This window comes from Lycium barbarum, chromosome 9, assembly GCF_019175385.1.
Source record: "Lycium barbarum isolate Lr01 chromosome 9, ASM1917538v2, whole genome shotgun sequence".
Lineage (NCBI taxonomy): Eukaryota > Viridiplantae > Streptophyta > Magnoliopsida > Solanales > Solanaceae > Lycium > Lycium barbarum.
This window is the reverse complement of record NC_083345.1, coordinates 7,906,458-7,926,990: the sequence shown is the minus strand read 5'-3', so window position 1 is coordinate 7,926,990 and position 20,533 is coordinate 7,906,458. Positions and strand designations below refer to the sequence as shown.

At 32.9% G+C, this 20,533-nt stretch overlaps 1 protein-coding gene across 1 annotated transcript; it reads right to left on the bottom strand.

The window, feature by feature from the left end:
• Positions 1-266: 266 nt before the first annotated feature.
• Positions 267-16,804, bottom strand: LOC132611598 (uncharacterized). Its single transcript, XM_060326005.1, has 3 exons — positions 16,762-16,804; positions 992-1,251; positions 267-767 (listed from the first exon to the last, which is right to left on the bottom strand). The coding sequence occupies exons 1-3, from the start codon at positions 16,802-16,804 to the stop codon at positions 267-269; spliced, it is 804 nt and encodes a 267-aa protein (XP_060181988.1).
• Between the last annotated feature and the right edge of the window lie 3,729 nt (positions 16,805-20,533).

The following is a 20,533-nucleotide window of genomic DNA, read 5'->3' as shown; positions in this document are numbered from 1 at the left end:
GCCTCTTGAATTTTTTTCCTTTGAGATTCTCGATATTCATCCATACATTTATAAGAAGCCGCCAACACATTCAAAATATCTGAAACCAAGTGTACAAGTTCTCCCACTTGAAGACATTTTTTTGCAACACCAACAAGAGTTAATTGAAGTTGATGAGCAAAACAATGAATGGAATGAGCCGATCTACTTTCTTTCTTAATCCACATTTTAAGGCCATTGATATCACCTTGCATATTACTTGCTCCATCATAGCATTGTCCACGCACTCAAGATAGACTCAAGGAATGTTGAGAAAGTAAATTGACAATTGCACCTTTTAGAGCTAAAGCACTAGTATTTTTAACATGAACAATGTCAAGAAGTCGCTCCATCACAAATCCCCTTCTATCAACATATCGTAAAACAACTGCCATTTGCTCCTTGCGTGATACATCAAAAGATTCATCAACCAATAAGGAAAAATAGTCAGCATTTAGTTCCTTTATGATACCCTTAATTGTTTCAATCTTGCAAGCAAGCACAATTTCTTTTTGAATCAATGGACAAGTCATTTGATCATTTTGAGGAGCCTTTTCCAATACAAAACTATGAATTTTATCACACTCTTGAGCATAAAATGAAAGAATTTCAAGAAAATTACCTCTGTTAAGTGATGCTTTAGATTCATCATGACCCTGAAGTGCCAATCCTTGTTTCACAAGAAGTCTCACTACACGAATTGAAGCTGCTAAGCTGATCTCATACCCATGCTTATCTTGAGTAAGTTTCTTATCAAATACAACATGAAAGATTGTTGTTGCCGTATTAGATCTTCACATTTTCTTTTTGATTGACTATGGATGCTATTCGGCCCACCAATATGTTTTGTCAAACTATCCTTTTTGTTCTAATTCCTAAACCCCAAACCAGACCATACATCACCTCCACCTTGACAATTGCTATTGCCCTTAAATAAATAACAATACAAACAAAAGGCTGCATCTTTACTTACATTATATTCTAACCAATCAGGAAATTCAACATACCAATCACGATTGAAACGATGCATATCTCCAGAAATCAACGTTTGAGGAAAAACTTTCAATGGAGGTTGACAAGGGCGTTTCTGAAGATAATCTCTTCTAATAGCATCACGATGATTTGGATGAAAGTTCAAGATTTGAGTTCTTTCACCTGGATCGGCGTCTAAAGAACTTAAATCGAACTCTTGAGAAAAATGCAATGGTGCCACTAAATGATTCTCATTTTCTTCTGATAACGTCCAAATCCACTCCTCAAAGAGAAAGTGTACACGATCGTATGCAATATAATTTACCCAATTATGAGTCGGGGTTGATCCCACATGGAATAATATGCTAGGCGATTTAAACAAGTAAGGAATTATCACTTTCTACGCTAAGCCAAACACTTGATAATAATTTGTTTTTTTTTTGATAAAATTATAACTAATGCAAAAATATAAACTAATCTAGAAAGCGAATAAAATGATCAATGGCCACAAGCTTGGATACAAGGAACTCTCAAGTAACGATTCAATATATTTTATGATTTTACAACTACGAGCGGGTTTATGTTAATAGATAATGGTTTCTAAAATCTCATTGAAAGTCTTCCAACCAAATCAATGAATTTCACTCTAAGCTTTTCCAAGCCTTAGAGTGTGAAATCAAGCACAACCAATTGAATCTCAAGTAACTTTCCTATTCCTAGCTCAAGTCATTAGATGAGGGTTATGCCCCAAATTCTTGCTATTAACTCTTTTCCTAACCTCTACTTTCTTTTCCAAGCAAAGTATGGGTATTTAGGCACAAATAATGTTGTACACCATTAAAGGACATTAAAGCTTGAAGAGTTAATAGAGAAACAATAAAACCACTTCATTGGAAATACAAATCATTCAATACATAAGCATAACAAGAGTTTTAATCCAACACTTGATAATGAATAATATCATAAACAAGATTCAAGTAATGGAATAAAATACAACACCCTTAAATAAGCAATACAAAGCAAGGAATTGAAGAAAGGGTTGAGAAATTTATCATTAGCGAGCTCCAATCTTCTCCCCCAAAGGTGTGGTGTAAAACCCTAGCTCCAAAGCTTGTGTTGAATGGCCAAAGATGAATATAATTGCTCCCTTGCCTTCCTTTTGTAGTTCCCCACTTTTTCCAAGTCCAAAAATAACAAAATAAGCCCCAGGTTTTCAGATTTGCAAATCTGTCCCGTTTTTGCAAAACTGTCGACTTTTGACAGTTTTGCAAAACTGTGTAGTTTTTGTCCAATTTGGCCTCTTTTTGACTTTATTTTCTCTTGGTTTCCTCCGATCACTTCTAAATCACATAAACCTATAAAATGGAAGTAAACGACATTAAATGCATTATTTTCTCAATCAAAACATAGCAACAATCTAAGATTAAAGAAGAAATAAGTTTGTAAAATATCAACTTATCAAACCCCCAAACTTAAACTATTGCTTGTCCTCAAGCAAATCAAATTATAATTTCCTTCAAAGGACTCCATTCAAAAGTGCACCAACATCATACCAAGTCAAAAAGGTCCACTTTAAGCACAAACACATGACTTTGATTGGTACCAACAATTAATCCAAAACATATGAATCACCAACTTCTTCTGAAAAACTTCATTTTCATTTCAAGTGCTCAAACACCAAGTTAATCAAAGTAGCAATCACGTCATGACACTAAAGCTTCAAAATTTGCCTCATTATCACAAAACAACTTTCTTTTGTTCATTCCTCTCAATTGGAAAATGGAACAAATTCACAACTTAAATTCTCATGTGCCCACACACTCAAGAGAGAATCCCACACTTAAAAAATGTAATTCAAATGAGATATCAAATAGAAAGAATTAACTCTCTCTCTCTCACAAAGATATTCAAATGCACACAAGTAGTACCATAAGCTTGCCCTTCATGTATTTCTCCACGCATGTAGACACACTTGGTTCAAAATTAACTAGGACTTAAAGGGTTGTAATGTAGGCTTTTGGTTAAGGTAGGGCACAATTTGGGTAAAAGTGACTCAAAACCACCCTAAGCACTACAATTTTCAACATTCAAAGCACACTTCCTTTGAAACTTTTCCACCCCTTTCTTCATTTTTTCATTTCACCACTTAGTCTTCCCATTATTCACAACTCTTTATTCTTCTTTCATTTTTCTTTTCTTTTTTTTTTCTTTTTCAAAATAACAAGGAAGTTTTTAATTTTTTTTCCACGTTTTGACCTTTAAAGTAACTCCCACATAACAACTTTTTCCAACCATCACCCCCAAACTTAAGCTTTTAGCCTATGTTTGCACTTTCAACGCACTTAAGGAGGTAGAGTACCAAAAGATGGATCAATGAAGAACAGGGTAAAGCTTGTAACATGGTTGTCAAAGAAAAGGTTAAAGGCTCAAAAGGGGTTAACTAGGGAAAACATGCAAGGGTAGGATATTTAAGGCGCAAAAAGGGTTCAAGGAAGGCCTAACATCATTTTTTAAACCAAGTGTAGTCTAGGATTTCGCCTTGAAACACATTCCGGACAAGTTCTAGACCACAAGTAATGCAAAAGAACTCACAAAAACCTCACCACACATGGCACATGCAAACTCAAGTGAAAGTATCCAAAAACTAATTGAACAAAATGAACTCACAAAGTCAGTCATAGCCTAAAGAGACTAATTAGTGAAAGCAAGAGCCAAAAATTGAGTCTAAAAGTCACAACAATAATCCTTACTTCAATCATTTTTTTTTTCAAAAATCAAGAATTCATACGCCAAGGTTTAAATAAGTTGGTACCAAGCAAGCCAAAATTGGTCAAGGGGAAAAAAATCACATCCCAACACCATTTTTACTCCTAAACCACCTAACTAAGAACGGAAATAAAATAATAAAAGTGACTAATCCACAACATGCCAACAAAAAAGTTTCAAAACTTTGAGCAAGTTCCATTTGTAACAACAACTATCCATAGCCACACCAACAATCATAAAACAAGCCCGGCAAGAGCACACAATATTCATACATAAGACAAAAGCCCGACAAGGGCACAAATCAAGCATAACTAAAATATAATGTGCTACCGCATGCCACCCCCAACTACAAACATTGCAGTGTCCTCACTGCACATAATCGAAACAAAACATAAAATAGTTTGAGAGCAATTAAATTTTTATTTTTTTACTGTCACGACCTGCGAACAGTACCTGCGACTCACAGGTGATGTCACCTGGATTTTTTTTTTTTTACTGTCACAACCTGCGAACGGTACCTGTGACTCGCAAGCATGACCTGCGATTCGCAGGTGATGTCACTTGAATTTTTTTTTTAGCAGCACCTACTGGTTTGTGGCTGCTCTAAAAACCCGACCTGCTCAAAACAATTCCAAAAATTCTGAAACTTTGCAGATTAGTCAAAAACCATAAACTAAACTATTCTAAAAAATAAAATTTCAAAAACAATTTAAAATTTTTAAAACGATGGGTTGCCTCCCACCAAGCACTTGATTTAACGTCGCGGCACGACGGTTACCTTTACCACTTTTCCTTCCATTTGGAAGATATGAATTTGCGCCCCAACTTTGAATCAAGATTATGATGACGCTCATGGGACGGTGATAGAAAGTCAAAGAGGCCAACTCTCAGGTGTCGCATTTTGTACTTCTTGGCCCGTAAGTGAGGCATGCCATTTTGTCTTCTTGGCATAGTAAACTTCAAAATGAAAACGCTTTCTTCTTCATCTCCAAAATTCTCCATAGGCTTGGTTAGTTCAACTTCCATTTCACTAACCAAGCATAATGTTGAAAAATGGTTGGAATGTGGTCTAAGGCGCTCCATTTTCAAATTAGCTCCATTTTTGACATCCTCACCCACAAATGAACTAGTCCTCAAAAATTATTTTGTGAACCTTTTTATTCAACTCTAGTATCATTTCTTCAACTTCGACATCTTACATTATTTTTGGGTTGGTCGGTTGGCAATTCATCATTAGCTCTTGAAAATCAATCTTGATCACTTTTTCATTGGAAACCAACTTAAAACTACTATCCATGACTATTTGACGTTGAGTATTGCATACCTCAACTTTTGCATTCAATTAGGCTTTCAAGTCACGGATAGCAATTTCAAGTTTCTTCAACTCTTGACTTTGCTCAACATGGATTTTTAAAATTTTTAAATGCCTTCATGATGATCCTCATAGGCTTCAAGTTGTTGAGCTTGAGTCATAAGCCAATCTTGGCTCACAATTTCCACTTTGTCAAGGCCTTCTTCAAGTTGAGAGTCATTCAAAGCTTGTAAAAATCCACCCTTGGAGAAATTCATGTTTTGGCCACTTTCTTGTCTACTTTCAACACCCTCAAGTTGTTGTGCATTATGAGTCTGAACCAATAATTTAATTTGATCCTCGAAGGTGTGAATAGCTTTGTCATTGCAATTAATTTGCTTGCCTCAAGTCATCAAGTGGTTGCCTCAAGTCCTTAACCGCTAAGTCCTGTTTTTCCACTTTTTCAAGGATGGTCTCCAACATGAGAATTATCCTCTCATTTTGAGCATTTGAGGCTTCTTCCACTTCCATATCCCTACTATTATCAAAATCAAAACTAGAATAGTCATAGTGGGGGTTCGGGGAAGGGAAGGACAAATAAGCACAATTATCCCAAGGACCATTTTGACCACCACACCTATCACAAATACTCCACTCATAGGATTGGGATTGTGCGCACAATCCGCCCCTGGAAGAATTCAAACAATTTTGCCATGAGTGTGGTCCTTCACAATAAAGACAAGGGTCATCAAAGTATGAACAACTGCCATCCGACCAATTTTCATTATATGATGCCATTTTTTTTTATTTCATATAAAAATCAAATAAAGCAACGAAACAACAACACAAATATTCACAAGTTTGGACCAAAGCAAGCAAGCTTAAATCCCAAATTAACTCAAATACGTCAAATTGTTCCCCGGCAACGGCGCCAAAATTGATAACGTCCAAATTCACTCCTCAAAGAGAAAGTGTACACGATCGTATGCAATATAATTTATCCAACTATGAGTCGGGGTCGATCCCACATGAAACAATATGCTAGGCGATTTAAACAAGTAAGGAATTGTCACTTTCTAGTCTAAGCCAAACACTTGATAATAATTTGATTTTTTGATAAAATTATAACTAATGCAAAAATATAAACTAATCTAGAAAGCGAATAAAATGATCAATGGCCACAAGCTTGGATACAAGGAACTCTCAAGTAACGATCCAATATATTTTATGATTTTACAACTACGAGCGGGTTTATGTTAATAGATAATGGTTTCTAAAATCTCATTGAAAGTCTTCCAACCAAATCAATGAATTTCACTCTAAGCTTTTCCAAGCCTTAGAGTGTGATATCAAGCACAACCAATTGAATCTCAAGTAACTTTCCTATTCCTAGCTCAAGTTATTAGATGAGGATTATGCCCCAAATTTTTGCTATTAACTCTTTTCCTAACCTCTACTTTCTTTTCCAAGCAAAGTATGGGTATTTAGGCACAAATAATGTTGTACACCATTAAAGGACATTAAAGCTTGAAGAGTTAATAGAGAAACAATAAACCCACTTCATTGGAAATACAAATCATTCAATACATAAGCATAACAAGAGTTTTAATCCAACACTTGATAATGAATAATATTATAAACAATATTCAAGTAATGGAATAAAATACAACACCCTTAAATAAGCAATACAAAGCAAGGAATTGAAGAAAGGGTTGAGAAATTTATCATTAACGAGCTCCAATCTTCTCCCCCAAAGGTGTGGTGTAAAACCCTAGCTCCAAAGCTTGTGTTGAATGGCCAAAGATGAATATAATTGCTCCCTTGTCTTCCTTTTGTAGTTCCCCACTTTTTCCAAGTCCAAAAATAACAAAATAAGCCCCAAGTTTTCAGATTTGCAAATCTGTCCCGTTTTTGCAAAACTGTCCACTTTTGACAGTTTTGGATAACTGTGCAGTTTTTGTCCAATTTGGCCTCTTTTTGACTTTATTTTCGCTTGGTTTATTCTGATCACTTCTAAATCACATAAACCTATAAAATGGAAGTAAACGACATTAAATGCACTATTTTTTCAATCAAAACATAGCAACAATCTAAGATTAAAGAAGAAATAAGTTGGTAAAATACCAACTTATCATCTTCCCGATTTGGTTGACTATGATAGCCCGAAGTTGAATTTGATACCTTGGTGAAGTACTTATTCATTGACTCTTGGATCTAATTAAGATTGTTGATTCATTAAATAAATATCTCAATGCTAAATATAGTTGATTCATTAAACAGATTTGACCATTTGACAAGAATAACACATGTTGATCAGTGGAAATTTACAAAGAAGAATAAGGAACATTTTTTGTGGTCCTTTAATTTATTGTTAAATACACATTTATGTGGCACATAAAATGAGTAATCTAAAACACGGTGTTCTATTCTTGATGAGTTGATATTAAAGTTAAATATCTAGCAGATACCAAAAAAATCATAAATTTGTTAGATATTTTTTTTCCAAAATTTGAAACCTCAACATTACAAATAATGGTGAAAGCTAACAGTGGGACAATTGATGTTGAACAAAACAATTGGATAAAAGAGTGACAAGAACCAGAAGACTTGGACTTGCAATTTGCAAACCCCACATTAGATACTTAACAAATAACAACTTTGAACTGTGTGTGTATGTATGTATATATATATATAGAAGGAGAAGAAAACAGTTTATAATCACTTGGATGGAATCATGGAAAAGGTACATCAATATAACATTCACATGATTCACAATGATTCAAAATCTTGCAAGCATGTGTTGCTTAGCAGTCACCAGAGAAAGCTATTATAGTTGGAAAGAAATTCCTAATTCCACCACATTTTTGAAAAAAAAAAATTAGAAGTAGCTAAACGGCGTCGTCTGTTTTTCAGAAATTAAATGAAAAAAATAATAAGAGCTAAACTTTAAAAAATATGATGTCCCTCAGGCTAGAACACAGGACTTAGAGATTTATTTTGAACATCCTGAAACCGCTGAGCTAGCCTTTTTCATGTTGTTGAGGGTGTTCAAAACATATATATCTACATAGACTCAGAAAATTTACCCTATATCTACAGTGGAATTTTTCGCCGAGGGTGTTCGGGTGAACACCCTGTGTTGCCTATTAATCTGCCCCTACACCCCACAACCACTCACCCCCACCTTACCACACACTACCCCCACCCTCATCCCACAACCACCCACCCCTCCGCCACCCCCACCCACTATCCCTCACCACTACACAACCCCAACACCATAACTACTCACCCCCACCCTACCACCCATTATCCCCACCCTCACCCCACGATCACCCACCTCACACCACCCACCCCTCCACCACCCCCACCCACCACCTACTTAGTTCCTATTTTATCCTTTACCTTAGTTTTATTGATATTTATAAACTAATTTCTAATTAAGAGTTAAGGGTATTTTAGTAAACGTACAAGTTATTATACAAGTACTATAAAGGCAAACCAAACAATAGAAATGTTATTAAATCACAACAAAAGATACAGTCTATCCAAACATTGTGTTCATTAATACATTATAATACAGTACGACACCATATTGTACCATACCATATGGTACATTAATGAATCACGGGAAACAACCATCCAATTTTATAATTTTAAAACTGGAATCTTCTAGTACCATGTCTAATTTAATTTCAGGTGCTAAATTCATTACCACCAACAAGTTGTGGTGGGGGTAATAAGGTATTATTTCATCTTTATCAAAGATCTAGGATAAGAGATCATTTTATCTCCATAATAGGACTTTCAGGCATAAAGCTATAAAGTGGGTAGCGGACAAATAAAATACTAAACTCATTCATTTTCAATTACTAGTATTCGTACTCACGCGATGTGCGATCAATGTCAAATGGAATTAATCGTAAATTATTACTCAAATCTATTTACAATATGTCTGTATTTCCTTCAATATTTAGACTGATAGTTTTGTGGAGACCACTATTTTATCTAGTCAATTTTTAATACTCCTCCTTTATTTTTCTGGTCAAGTAATATTCTATTTCATGTAAAGGATAATTAAAGGTTGTTAAAGTGATTCCTGAAAAAACTTTTAGGGTAGAAAAAAAAGTTTGAAATCTAACTTTTATAGCTACTTTCTTTCACAACTATTGAATTTCATTTTTACCCGTTCCAATCCATATTCATATTCTCTGAAAAGAATCTATACTAATAGTTAAGGTTTTCCAAGTACTCCTAACTTAATTCCTCTTTATAGTAAAAATATTCGTTTTTATCTTTCATTTAAAGAAAAATACAAACTACGTTTTTAGAAAGTTTATATTCCAAATTAAATTCCAGCTATTAAAAAAAAAATCAATTCAAAAATTAACTACACTCATGTTATTTTAGTGTTCATTAATATCCTCCAAAACTTTTCATGTAATTTTTAATAATTCACCGCTTAGTTAAATATCATTTTACGTTATGTGCATACCTTATCAGATTTTCTTATAGTTAGTCAATATGTTTATCATATATTTCTTGATATAGAAAAGTAGGAAAAAAAAACTATATTCCATAAATAGAAGAGAAGTGTCTTTAAGCTAATTTATTAGAGCTTGTAATTAGAAAGAAATGAACCTACATTCTTTCTAACCCTTAAACAAAAAATAAAAACAAATTACTTAGATAAGATAAACTAATTGAGTTTTGTAAATTTATTTATGTGATTGTAAGACATAAGTTATGTTGATGTCCATTATCATATATATATTCACCAAAATAACAAACTTGCTCTATCATTACCTTTTTTTCGGAGTTCAAATAATGATGGTCCATTTCCTTAGACAAAAATCAAAGATGAACCATGAACCTGCACTGAGAAAAAAGATAATGGATACAATATTATACGTATTCATCATTAAATTGTTGTTATTTCTTGTATCAATATAACATTAACATGATTCACAATGATTCAAAATCTTGCAAGCATGTGTTGCTTAGCAGTCACCAGATAAAGCTACTGTAGTTGGAAAGAAATTCCGGCCGGCGGGCGGTGATCCGGTGGCTGCGGCGGTGCTTTGTAATTTGTGAATTGTTATACCCAAGTGTTGGTGGAAACAAGGTTTACTGGGAGCTGATTTTGACTTTTGGATTTTTGGGATTAAAAATACCTAATTCCACCACATTTTTGAAAAACAAAAATTAGAAGTAGCTAAACGGCGTCGTCTGTTTTTCAGAAATTAAATGAAAAAAATAATAAGAGCTAAACTTTAAAAAATATGATGTCCCTCAGGCTAGAACCCGGACTTAGAGGTTTATTTTGAACACACTGAAACCGCTGAGCTAGCCTTTTCCATGTTGTTGAGGGTGTTCAAAACATATATATCTACATAGACGCAGGAAATTTACCCTATATCTACAGCGGAATTTTCGCCGAGGGTGTTCGAGGAAGACCCTGTGCTGCCTATAAATCCGCCCCTGCACCCCACAACCACTCACCCCCACCTTACCACACACAACCCCCACCCTCATGTCACAACCACCCATCTCTCCGCCACCCTCACCCACTATCCCTCACCACTACACAACCCCAACCCCATAACTACTCACCCCACCGTACCACCCATTATCCCCACCCTCATCCCACGATCACCCACCTCACACCACCCACCCCTCCACCACCCCCACCCACCACTTACTTAGTTCCCATTTTATCCTTTACCTTAGTTTTATTGATATATATAAACTAATTTCTAATTAAGAGTTAAGGGTATTTTAGTAAACGTACAAGTTATTATACAAGTACTATAAAGTCAAACCAAACAATAGAAATGTTATTAAATCACAACAAAAGATACAGTCTATCCAAACATTGTGTTAATTAATACAGTATAATACAGTACAACACCATATTGTACCATACCATACAGTACATTAATGAATCACGGGAAACAACCATCCAATTTTATAATTTTAAAACTGGAATCTTCTAGTACCATGTCTAATTTAATTTCAGGTGCTAAATTCATTACCACCAACAAGTTGTGGTGGGGGTGATAAGGTATTATTTCATCTTTATCAAAGATCTAGGATAAAAGAGCATTTTATCTCCATAATAGGACTTTCCGGCATAAAGCTATAAAGTGGGTAGCGGACAAATAAAATACTAAACTCATTCATTTTCAATTACTAGTATTCGTACTCGCACGATGCGCAATCAATGTCAAATGGAATTAATCGTAAATTATTACTCAAATCTATTTACAATATGTCTGTATTTCCTTCAATATTTAGACTGATAGTTTTGTGGAGACCACTATTTTATCTAGTCAATTTTTAATACTCCTCCTTTATTTTTCTGGTCAAGTAATATTCTCTTGCATGTAAAGGATAATTAAAGGTTGTTAAAGTGATTCCTTAAAAAACTTTTAGGGTAGAAAAAGAAGTTTGAAATCTAACTTTTATAGCTACTTTCTTTCCCAACTATTGAATTTCATTTTTACCCGTTCCAATCCATATTCATATTCTCTGAAAAGAATCTATACTAATAGTTAAGGTTTTCCAATTACTCCTAACTTAATTCCTCTTTATAGTAAAAATATTCGTTTTTATCTTTCATTTAAAGAAAAATACAAACTACGTACTTTTTAGAAAGTTTATATTCCAAATTAAATTCCAGCTATTAAAAAAATCAATTCAAAATTAACTACACTCATGTTATTTTAGTGTTCATTAATATCCTCCAAAACTTGTCATGTAATTTTTAATAATTCACCGCTTAGTTAAATATCATTTTACGTTATATGCATACCTTATTAGATTTTCTTATAGTTAGTCAATATGTTTATCATATATTTCTTGACATAGAAAAGCAGAAAAAAAAAAACCTATATTCCATAAATAGAAGAGAAGTGTCTTTAAGCTATTTGATTAGAGCTTGTAATTAGAAAGAAATGAACCTACATTCTTTCTAACCCTTAAACAAAAAATAAAAACAAATTACTTAGATAAGATAAACTAATTGAGTTTTGTAAATTTATTTATGTGATTGTAAGAGATAAATTATGTTGAAGTCCATTATCATATATATTCACCAAAATAACAAACTTTCTCTATCATTACTTTTTTTTCAGAGTTCAAATAATGATGGTCCATTTCCTTAGACAAAAATCAAAGATGAACCATGAACCTGTACTGAGAAAAAAGATAATGGATACAATATTATACGTATTCATCATTAAATTGTTGTTATTTCTTGTATCAATATAACATTCACATGATTCACAATGATTCAAAATCTTGCAAGCATGTGTTGCTTAGCGGTCACCAGAGAAAGCTACTGTAGTTGGAAAGATATTCCGGTCGGCGGGCGGTGATCCAGTGGCTGCGGCGGTGCTTTGTAATTTGTGAATTGTTATACCCAAGTGTTGGTGGAAACAAGGTTTACTGGGAGCTGATTTTGACTTTTGGATTTTTGGGATTAAAAATTCCTAATTCCACGACATTTTTGAAAAACAAAATTAGAAGTAGCTAAACGGCGTCGTCTGTTTTTCATAAATTAAATGAAAAAATTAATAAGAGCTAAACTTTAAAAAATATGATGTCCCTCAGGCTAGAACCCAGGACTTAGAGATTTATTTTGAACACCCTGAAACTGCTGAGCTAGCCTTTTCCATGTTGTTGAGGGTGTTCAAAACATATATATCTACATAGACTCAGAAAATTTACCCTATATCTACAGTGGAATATTTCGCCGAGGGTGTTGATGTGCCGCTAATTTGTGGCACATTAGACACCTTTTTACTATGAATTTTGGTTGTTTTCAAGTAAGTCTAGTTCTTGTTAATATGTTTTGTTGTGTTTTAGGAAAACAATGGCCCAAAAGCAAAAGGCAAAGAACAAAAGAAAAATTGGCCAGAAATGAAGAATCGACGTTCCATCGATCAGCCGACGAACCGTCCTTTAAAGCGTTGATAAGCTCGATTTTCCAGTGATGACAAAGTTGAAGACGACAAAGGACGGAGGCATCGACGAAGCGTCGAACTGATCGACGCTTCGTCGTTTGTGTCGTCAAGCAGGATCTCTCAACAAGAGGAGAAAAAGACGGAATACTCGACGGAGAGTCGAACTGGTCGATGGCACCGTCGAATGGAACACATTGCTGAAGGTACAAAAGACGGAGAAATCGATGAATCGTCGAACGATCGACGGTCCGTCGATATTGCTATCGGGGGCAATTTTGTCAGTTTCTGCTATGCGTTTTTTGAGCCTATTTAAAGAGCATTTTAGGTTTTTTTTTGGTACTAGTATTCGTACCTGCGCGACGCGCGGTCGGTATCAAACGAAATTAATCATAGAAAATTATTATCTTATTTGTTTGACATATTTATAATTATTTAATTTGTGAAATATTAAAAATTATTACTGATTAACATCATGAGTAATGTAAAACTTAAATAAAGATTTACTGAAAATTAGTTGATGCTGAAATAATATTAAATTATAGTTTTACTTATTTGAGCACATCGAATTATATTAATTTAACAAATATTTAATTATCATCTCGTGATGATTAACCTTATATCATTACACAATCCTGATCATCATCTCTAACATATAAAAAATCATATCACTACAAAAGAAAAAGTTTATTTGGCATAACTATTATTTAAGGTATTTACTTCTAAATGTGGTTTGGAAAGAAAAGAATTTATGAATGTTGTGTTATAAATTTACCCACATGATATTTTGTTTTGGTATTTTAAAAATTTTTAATTTGGTACTTGGATTCTTTTTATATTCAATATTTTAAATTTTAAATATTTTGTTACGTAGTCTTATCTATAATTTTTTTTAATAATATAATTTCAAATATTCTTATTTTAACTTCTAATAAGTCTTATACTCTGGGAGGTTACCTTTTAAAAGTAAGACAAACATTTTGAGTTAGAGTATGAGCAATAACCCATTCTAGCTCTTCTATTTTTCTTTATCACTAATATATGTACCCGTCCGATGCACGGACAATATTAAGAAAATATTATTTTAATTATTTCAAATTTTGATTTACTCATATTAGATCATATTGCCTTAAAAATTTCAAAACTATTATTTTGTTACTCAATGAAAATTACCCCCAACCCCCAAATAACCAAATCTATATGAAAATATTTCATTGTTCACAACTCTTCAATTTCTTAAATTATGAATAATATTTTGTGTATTATCCAATTACTTCATTATATTCTTAAAATTAATTCCAAGTATAAATATACGCTCCCCCCCCCCACCCACAACCCTCTATGTACATTCTTTCTCTCGTATTTAATTAGTTTTCTCTCGTATTTAATTAGTTTTCTCTCGTATTATATTCAATATTTTAAATTTTAAATCTTCCGTTACGTAGTCTTATCTATAATTTTATTTTTTATAATATAATTTCAAATATTCTTATTTTAACTTCTAATAAGTCTTATACTCTGGGAGGTTACCTTTTAAAAGTAAGACAAATATTTTGAGTTAGAGTATTAGCAATAACCCATTCTAGCTCTTATATTTTTCTTTATCACGAATATATCACTTAAATATTATTTCTAATTATTTCAGTTTTTGATTTACTTCAAAACTATTATTTTGTTAGTCACTGAAAATTACCCCCAACCCCCAAATAACCAAATCTATATGAAAATATTTCATTGTTCACAACTCTTCAATTTCTTAAATTATGAATAATATTTTGTGTATTATCCAATTACTTCATTATATTCTTAAAATTAATTCCAAGTATAAATATACCCCCCCCCCCCCCCCCCTCTTTGTACATTCTTTCTCTCGTATTTAATTAGTTTTCTACATAGTATATTCAATATTTTATATTTTAAATCTTCCGTTATGAAGTCTTAGCTATAATTTATTTTTTTATAATATAATTCCAAATACTCTTATTTTAAATTCTAATAAGTCTTATACTTTAGGAGGTTACCTTTTAAAAGTAAGACAAACATTTTGAGTTAGAGTATGAGCAATAACCCATTCTAGCTCTTCTATTTTTCTTTATCACTAATATACCACTAAAATATTATTTCTAGTTATTTCAAATTTTGGATTTACTCATATTAGATCATATTGCCTTAAAATTTCAAAACTATTATTTTGTTACTCAATGAAGATTACCCCCAACCCCCAAATAACCAAATCTATATGTAAATATTTCCTTGTTCACAACTCTTCAATTTCTTAAATTATGAACCCCCCCCCCCCCCCCCCCCCCCCCCCGAATTTCTTTGCACATTCTTTCTCTCGTATTTAATTAGTTTTCTCCATTTAACATTTCTACCTATAGTCAAAATTATATCATATTTAAAACTGAAGTGTAACTTTGAATTCAACCAAAGTATAAATACAGAAGTTATTTTCTTATCTTATCATGAAATCTATTGATATTTTTAATTATTATTTTGTATTACATGCAATTGAGTTTTCTTATCTTAAATGGAAGAATATTTAAGAAACTATAAGGAAAGATACAACTTTCAAATTAGAAAAATAAGTATGTTGAAAAAGATTTTCTTTCAAAAACAAAACAACCATAAGGATGAAAAGAAATGGGTCGGTTTTGGGTTAAAACCAAAACCAAACCAATATAATCAGTTTTTAAATTATTAAAACCAAACCAAATCAAATATAATACATATCCGTCAGTTTGGTTGAGGTCGGTTTGGGTCGGTTTTTCGTTTTTTAAGAACATTAACGGTATTTCTCTCTTTCATGATATTTTTCCTACAATTAGGAGAGAATTTTCTATCCCTTTCCAACTTATAATCTGTTATTACCCTTTAATTGCGGTAGCTATAGTTTCTTGCATTATGGAGAAAATGTCTTAGGATTTATGATTTCAATTAAGTGAATAAAATTTATAATAAATACAAAAAATAAATCTAGGTAAATCTCATATAGTTATTTTCTTGAATAAATGAGTTTGAGTTTATGGATTTCTTTTTTAAAATCGGCTTAAGGTATAAAGTTCATTAGCTTATTAGAGATAAATAAAAAATTCTTAAAAATTATATAAATTATTCAAAAGTATTTATAAAAAATCAATATATATATATATATATATAAAATTATGTATAAAATCTGTCGGTTTGGTTTTTTCTTCTGTTTGCTTTTAGTATAACCAAAACCAAACCAAATATTATCGGTTTTTAAAATTTCAAAACCAAACCAAACCTAACCCAAGTAAATATCGGTTTATTTAATCGGTTTGTTTTTAATTTTCTGTTTGGATCGGTTTTTAACCAAACCGTGAACACCCCTAGAAATGGGATTAGTCAGTTAGACATGTTATCTTTTATTATATTTGTCCAAACCAACCTTATTAATTAAAAATTATCTGATTCATTTGCACCTTAAAAAGAAGGACTCCTTCCAATAACTGACCAACATTATAAATGATATCAACAAAATATCAATCAGACATACCTAATGTATGCTGCAGATTCAATAAGCTATACAATGAACAAATTTAGCAATGACATTTATATTTTAATTATTAATACTCGTATAAAAATTGATTACCACTTTACAGTAGGCTTCTTGTTTTAATGATAGAAATAAGCTAGCTTCGTGTTACCGGTATAGTAAAAGAGGAATGTACTGTAGGGTAAATGTAGTTGCATAAACTAATAGAATGTACACAGTTTATTTTGACATACCTCCCGCACAAACATCACGCAATACACTACGAACTTGCTGCATTGTTACATTGCTTTAAAAAATTTCCTTCTGTAACAATAATTTTTTGAGAAATATATAATTATGTCAATCATCAAGTTCACGGCAAAACAATGAAATAAGTGTAAATAAATATGTCATGATTAAAAGATAAGTAACATCTATTATATAAGCCAAAACATAATTTTCTTCTGTCAAAATAAAACCAATTTCTTTTGCCTTAAAAAATGATATGGAATTTGATGCAAAAATAAAAGTAATTATATGAACAGAAGATCGAAAATAGAGAACATAGCTTAAGACTTTCCATAGCAGTTTATACAAAAGCAAAAACCGCGTAATTTTAATGATTTTACCCCTTGAAAATCTAAAATCGAAATGACACAAATACCCTTAGGTTGAAATTTAATCACCAAAAACAGGCATGTCGATCCAAGCATTATATTCAATTCACTCTTCTAATATCGTGTGTGTGTGTGTGTGTGTATATATATATATAATCTCCTAGTGCTACTTACATCAAACATAGAAACATATGGAGCATGTATATATTAGAAGAATTCTTCTACTTTAATAAAAATGGAATCGAGAAGCAAAAAAAGTATCAAAAATAATATACATGAATGAATTTAAATTACCTCTAAAAAACTCACACATCATACGTGCATCAATGGCCAGTAGAACTTACTATTAAGGATCACAATAACAACATAATCTTTATGTTTTCTTGAAAGACTAAGCAAGAAATGATACATAGAATAAATATTTGAGAGAGAATTTATGTAAAGAAAGAAATTAAATTACCTCTGCAAAGTACAAAGTGATATGTGGCTGTGGAAATAGCTGATAGAGTTTAATGTAAAAGCATAAATATAGCAAAGAATAAAATGTTTGAGTTCATGTAGAACTTTTCAATTGTGAGGTCTCAGTTCCTTTAGTTTTTAAATGAAAATTATTGATATCATGCATGATATACTTATCCTATTATCTCTCATTCAAAAAAGATTTCTATCTTTTATCTAGCTTGAAGCTCAACAAACATTTAAATGTAAATACTTATCCTATCTCTAATTAATTAAAAAAGAATGTAAATATTGATAGAGAAATAATTTAAAATACTACTGATCATCCATTGACTTCAATCTTTTTAGATAAATGTCATTAGATTCAAAATATACGATATAGATAAAGATTGTTTATCATTTAAAAAACCTTTATATTGATTGCAAATTCAATTTTATTACATAGCCAATTAAAGTTTGTCTTAAAATTGCCAAGTGGCTTGTTATTAGCTTGCCACTTGGCTTAACCACATTGCTTGTACCTCTCCTTTTATATATATATAGATTCAGATTTTATTGTAACCACATTAAAAGTTCCATTGGTGGTTGAGCATTGAATACTCCCCTTTTGGAGCTTAGTGAAGACAACGAGATTCCATTTTCCATCATCTTTATTACACTTTGTAAGCTTTATGTCTCATTTATTGCTTACTACTTTTGAGACCATAATGTGTGAGTAGTTTCTTTAATCAAAGTTGTGGACCCAAAAGTAGTAAGCAATAAATGAGACATAAAGCTTACAAAGTGTAATAAAGATGATGGAAAATGGAATCTTGTTGTCTTCACTAAGCTTCAAAAGGGGAGTATTCAATGCTCACCCACCAATGGAACTTTTAATGTGGTTACAATAAAATCTGAATACCAAAAAAAAACCTAAAATGTTCTTTAAATAGGCTCCAAAAACGCACAGTAGAAACTGACAAAATTGCCCCCGATGGCAAGATTGACGGACCGTCGATCGTTTGACGATCCATCAATTTCTCCGTCTTTTGTACCTTCAGCAATGTGTTCCATTCGACGGTGCCGTCGACCAGTTCGACGCTCCGTCGAGTATTCCGTCTTTTTCTCCTCTTGTTGAGAGATCCTGCTTGACGACACAAACGACGAAGCGTTGATCAGTTCAACGCTTCGTCGATGCCTCCGTCCTTTGTCGTCTTCAACTTTGTCATCACTGGAAAATCGAGCTTATCGACGCTTCAAAGGACGGTTCGTCGGCTGATCGACGGAACGTCGATTCTTCATTTCTGGTCAGTTTTTCTTTTGTTCTTTGCTTTTTTCTTTTGGGCCATTGTTTTCCTAAAACACAACGAAACATATTAATGAGAACCAGACTTACTTGAAAACAACCAAAATTCATAGTAAAAAGGCGTCGAACGTGCCACAAATCCGTGGCACATCAACACCCCCAACTTAGGATCTTTGCTTGTCCTCAAGCAAGTAGACAAAACAACCACAAAATAAAATTGCAACTATGCTAAAAATAAAGTAGAAGTGACTACAATGGTGCTTGCTCATCGCTACCGGCATGTGCATTTTTCAAATCAACTCCCTTTTTTTCTCATTCCCAAACAGGGTTCTTTCAAAACAAACTTATTAGAATTGACCCTGACGCTTCAATCGATGACATCACATTATTAAAAGCATTTATGCGTGAGAGTATTCACCATTATGCCCTCACTTAGATTAGAGAATGTCCTACGCACAATTTTATAATAAGAATCGGGACAAGGATGGATGAGAATAGAAAGCACTCGCGCTCACAAAGAAGTTCATGATTCACAATTGCAGATACCATATTCTTGCATTTAATTTCAATGCCTAACACTTTTGGATGGTTCAGTTGTGATCACTATAGGACTTGTTCTTGGGTTGTAATGTAGGCTCGGGGATGGGTAGGATACTCATTTGGGAATTAGTGACTCATCCTCCTCGACACTACAAATTTTTACCCCTTTTTTTTTCATGCCCAATCTATTCATTCTTCAACTCATGACTAAGATGTGATTTTACTCTTACCAGAATTTACAATCTTTTTATGAGACAATATTATTATTGTTATAAAACTATATATATACATTTATATATGATCTTTTTTTTTATAAACCTTTCTCAAATTTAATTCGCTATCACATCAAGTTCTCGACTATGCAACTCACACACCCCCAGCTTTAGGCTCTTGGCCTTTACTTCACACATATACCACCCCCAGCTTAGGCGATTTGCCTCTTTTCTCTAGTAGTGTCAAGGAGGGAATGGGTGCAAAGATGGAATGAATTCATGAAATGGGGAAAAGGTTTGTTACAACTAATCAAGAGAAAAAGCCAAAGGCTCAACGTGGGAACTAGTGATATTCATATAGAACAGGTTTTGGGCTTTTTAAGGCTGACGTGACTATTCAGAAGGAAAGCCTATGATCACTTCACAACCGACTATCCTAAGCAATATAGCACGACCTACCAGGCAAGTTCTGGATCCACATATGCTAACAATGAACACAAGAAGTTCTCACACTCACAATGGCATAAGGATTTGAACACTCAATTCATCCATACTCTAATATCTATGATGTCACAGAAAGAACCATACATGTCAATTCATTACAACCTGAGATACGCAAAAAACTTTCGGAGGGGTCAATTTCAAATCAATCCATAAAACACATCATAAATATCCTTTTCATCCAAAATTCATGCCATAAGTTCAAAATGCAACAACCATGAAAGTCACAATTACTTTAATTAAAATTTAACAAATATAAATACTACAAAGTACATCAGGTTACCCCACCCCCAGCAAAAAGAGGATGCATTGTCCCCAATGCATCAAAAAATCATACCATCACCCCATGGTGGTGGTGCCGACCTGAAATACTCTAATCCTGTTGTTGCTGCTGAGGTGTCTCCTCCGCAGC

Bases quoted from the DNA above. Each gene is read 5' to 3' on its own strand.
- LOC132611598 (XM_060326005.1), bottom strand. From the start codon at position 16,804: ATGCAGCAAGTTCGTAGTGTATTGCGTGATGTTTGTGCGGGAG. The intron at 1,252-16,761 runs GTATGTCAAAAT...GGACGTTATCAG, and splicing joins GCGTGATGTTTGTGCGGGAG to AAGAAAATGAGAATCATTTA. The intron at 768-991 runs GTAAGTAAAGAT...GTATTTGATAAG, and splicing joins CTGATTGGTTAGAATATAAT to AAACTTACTCAAGATAAGCA.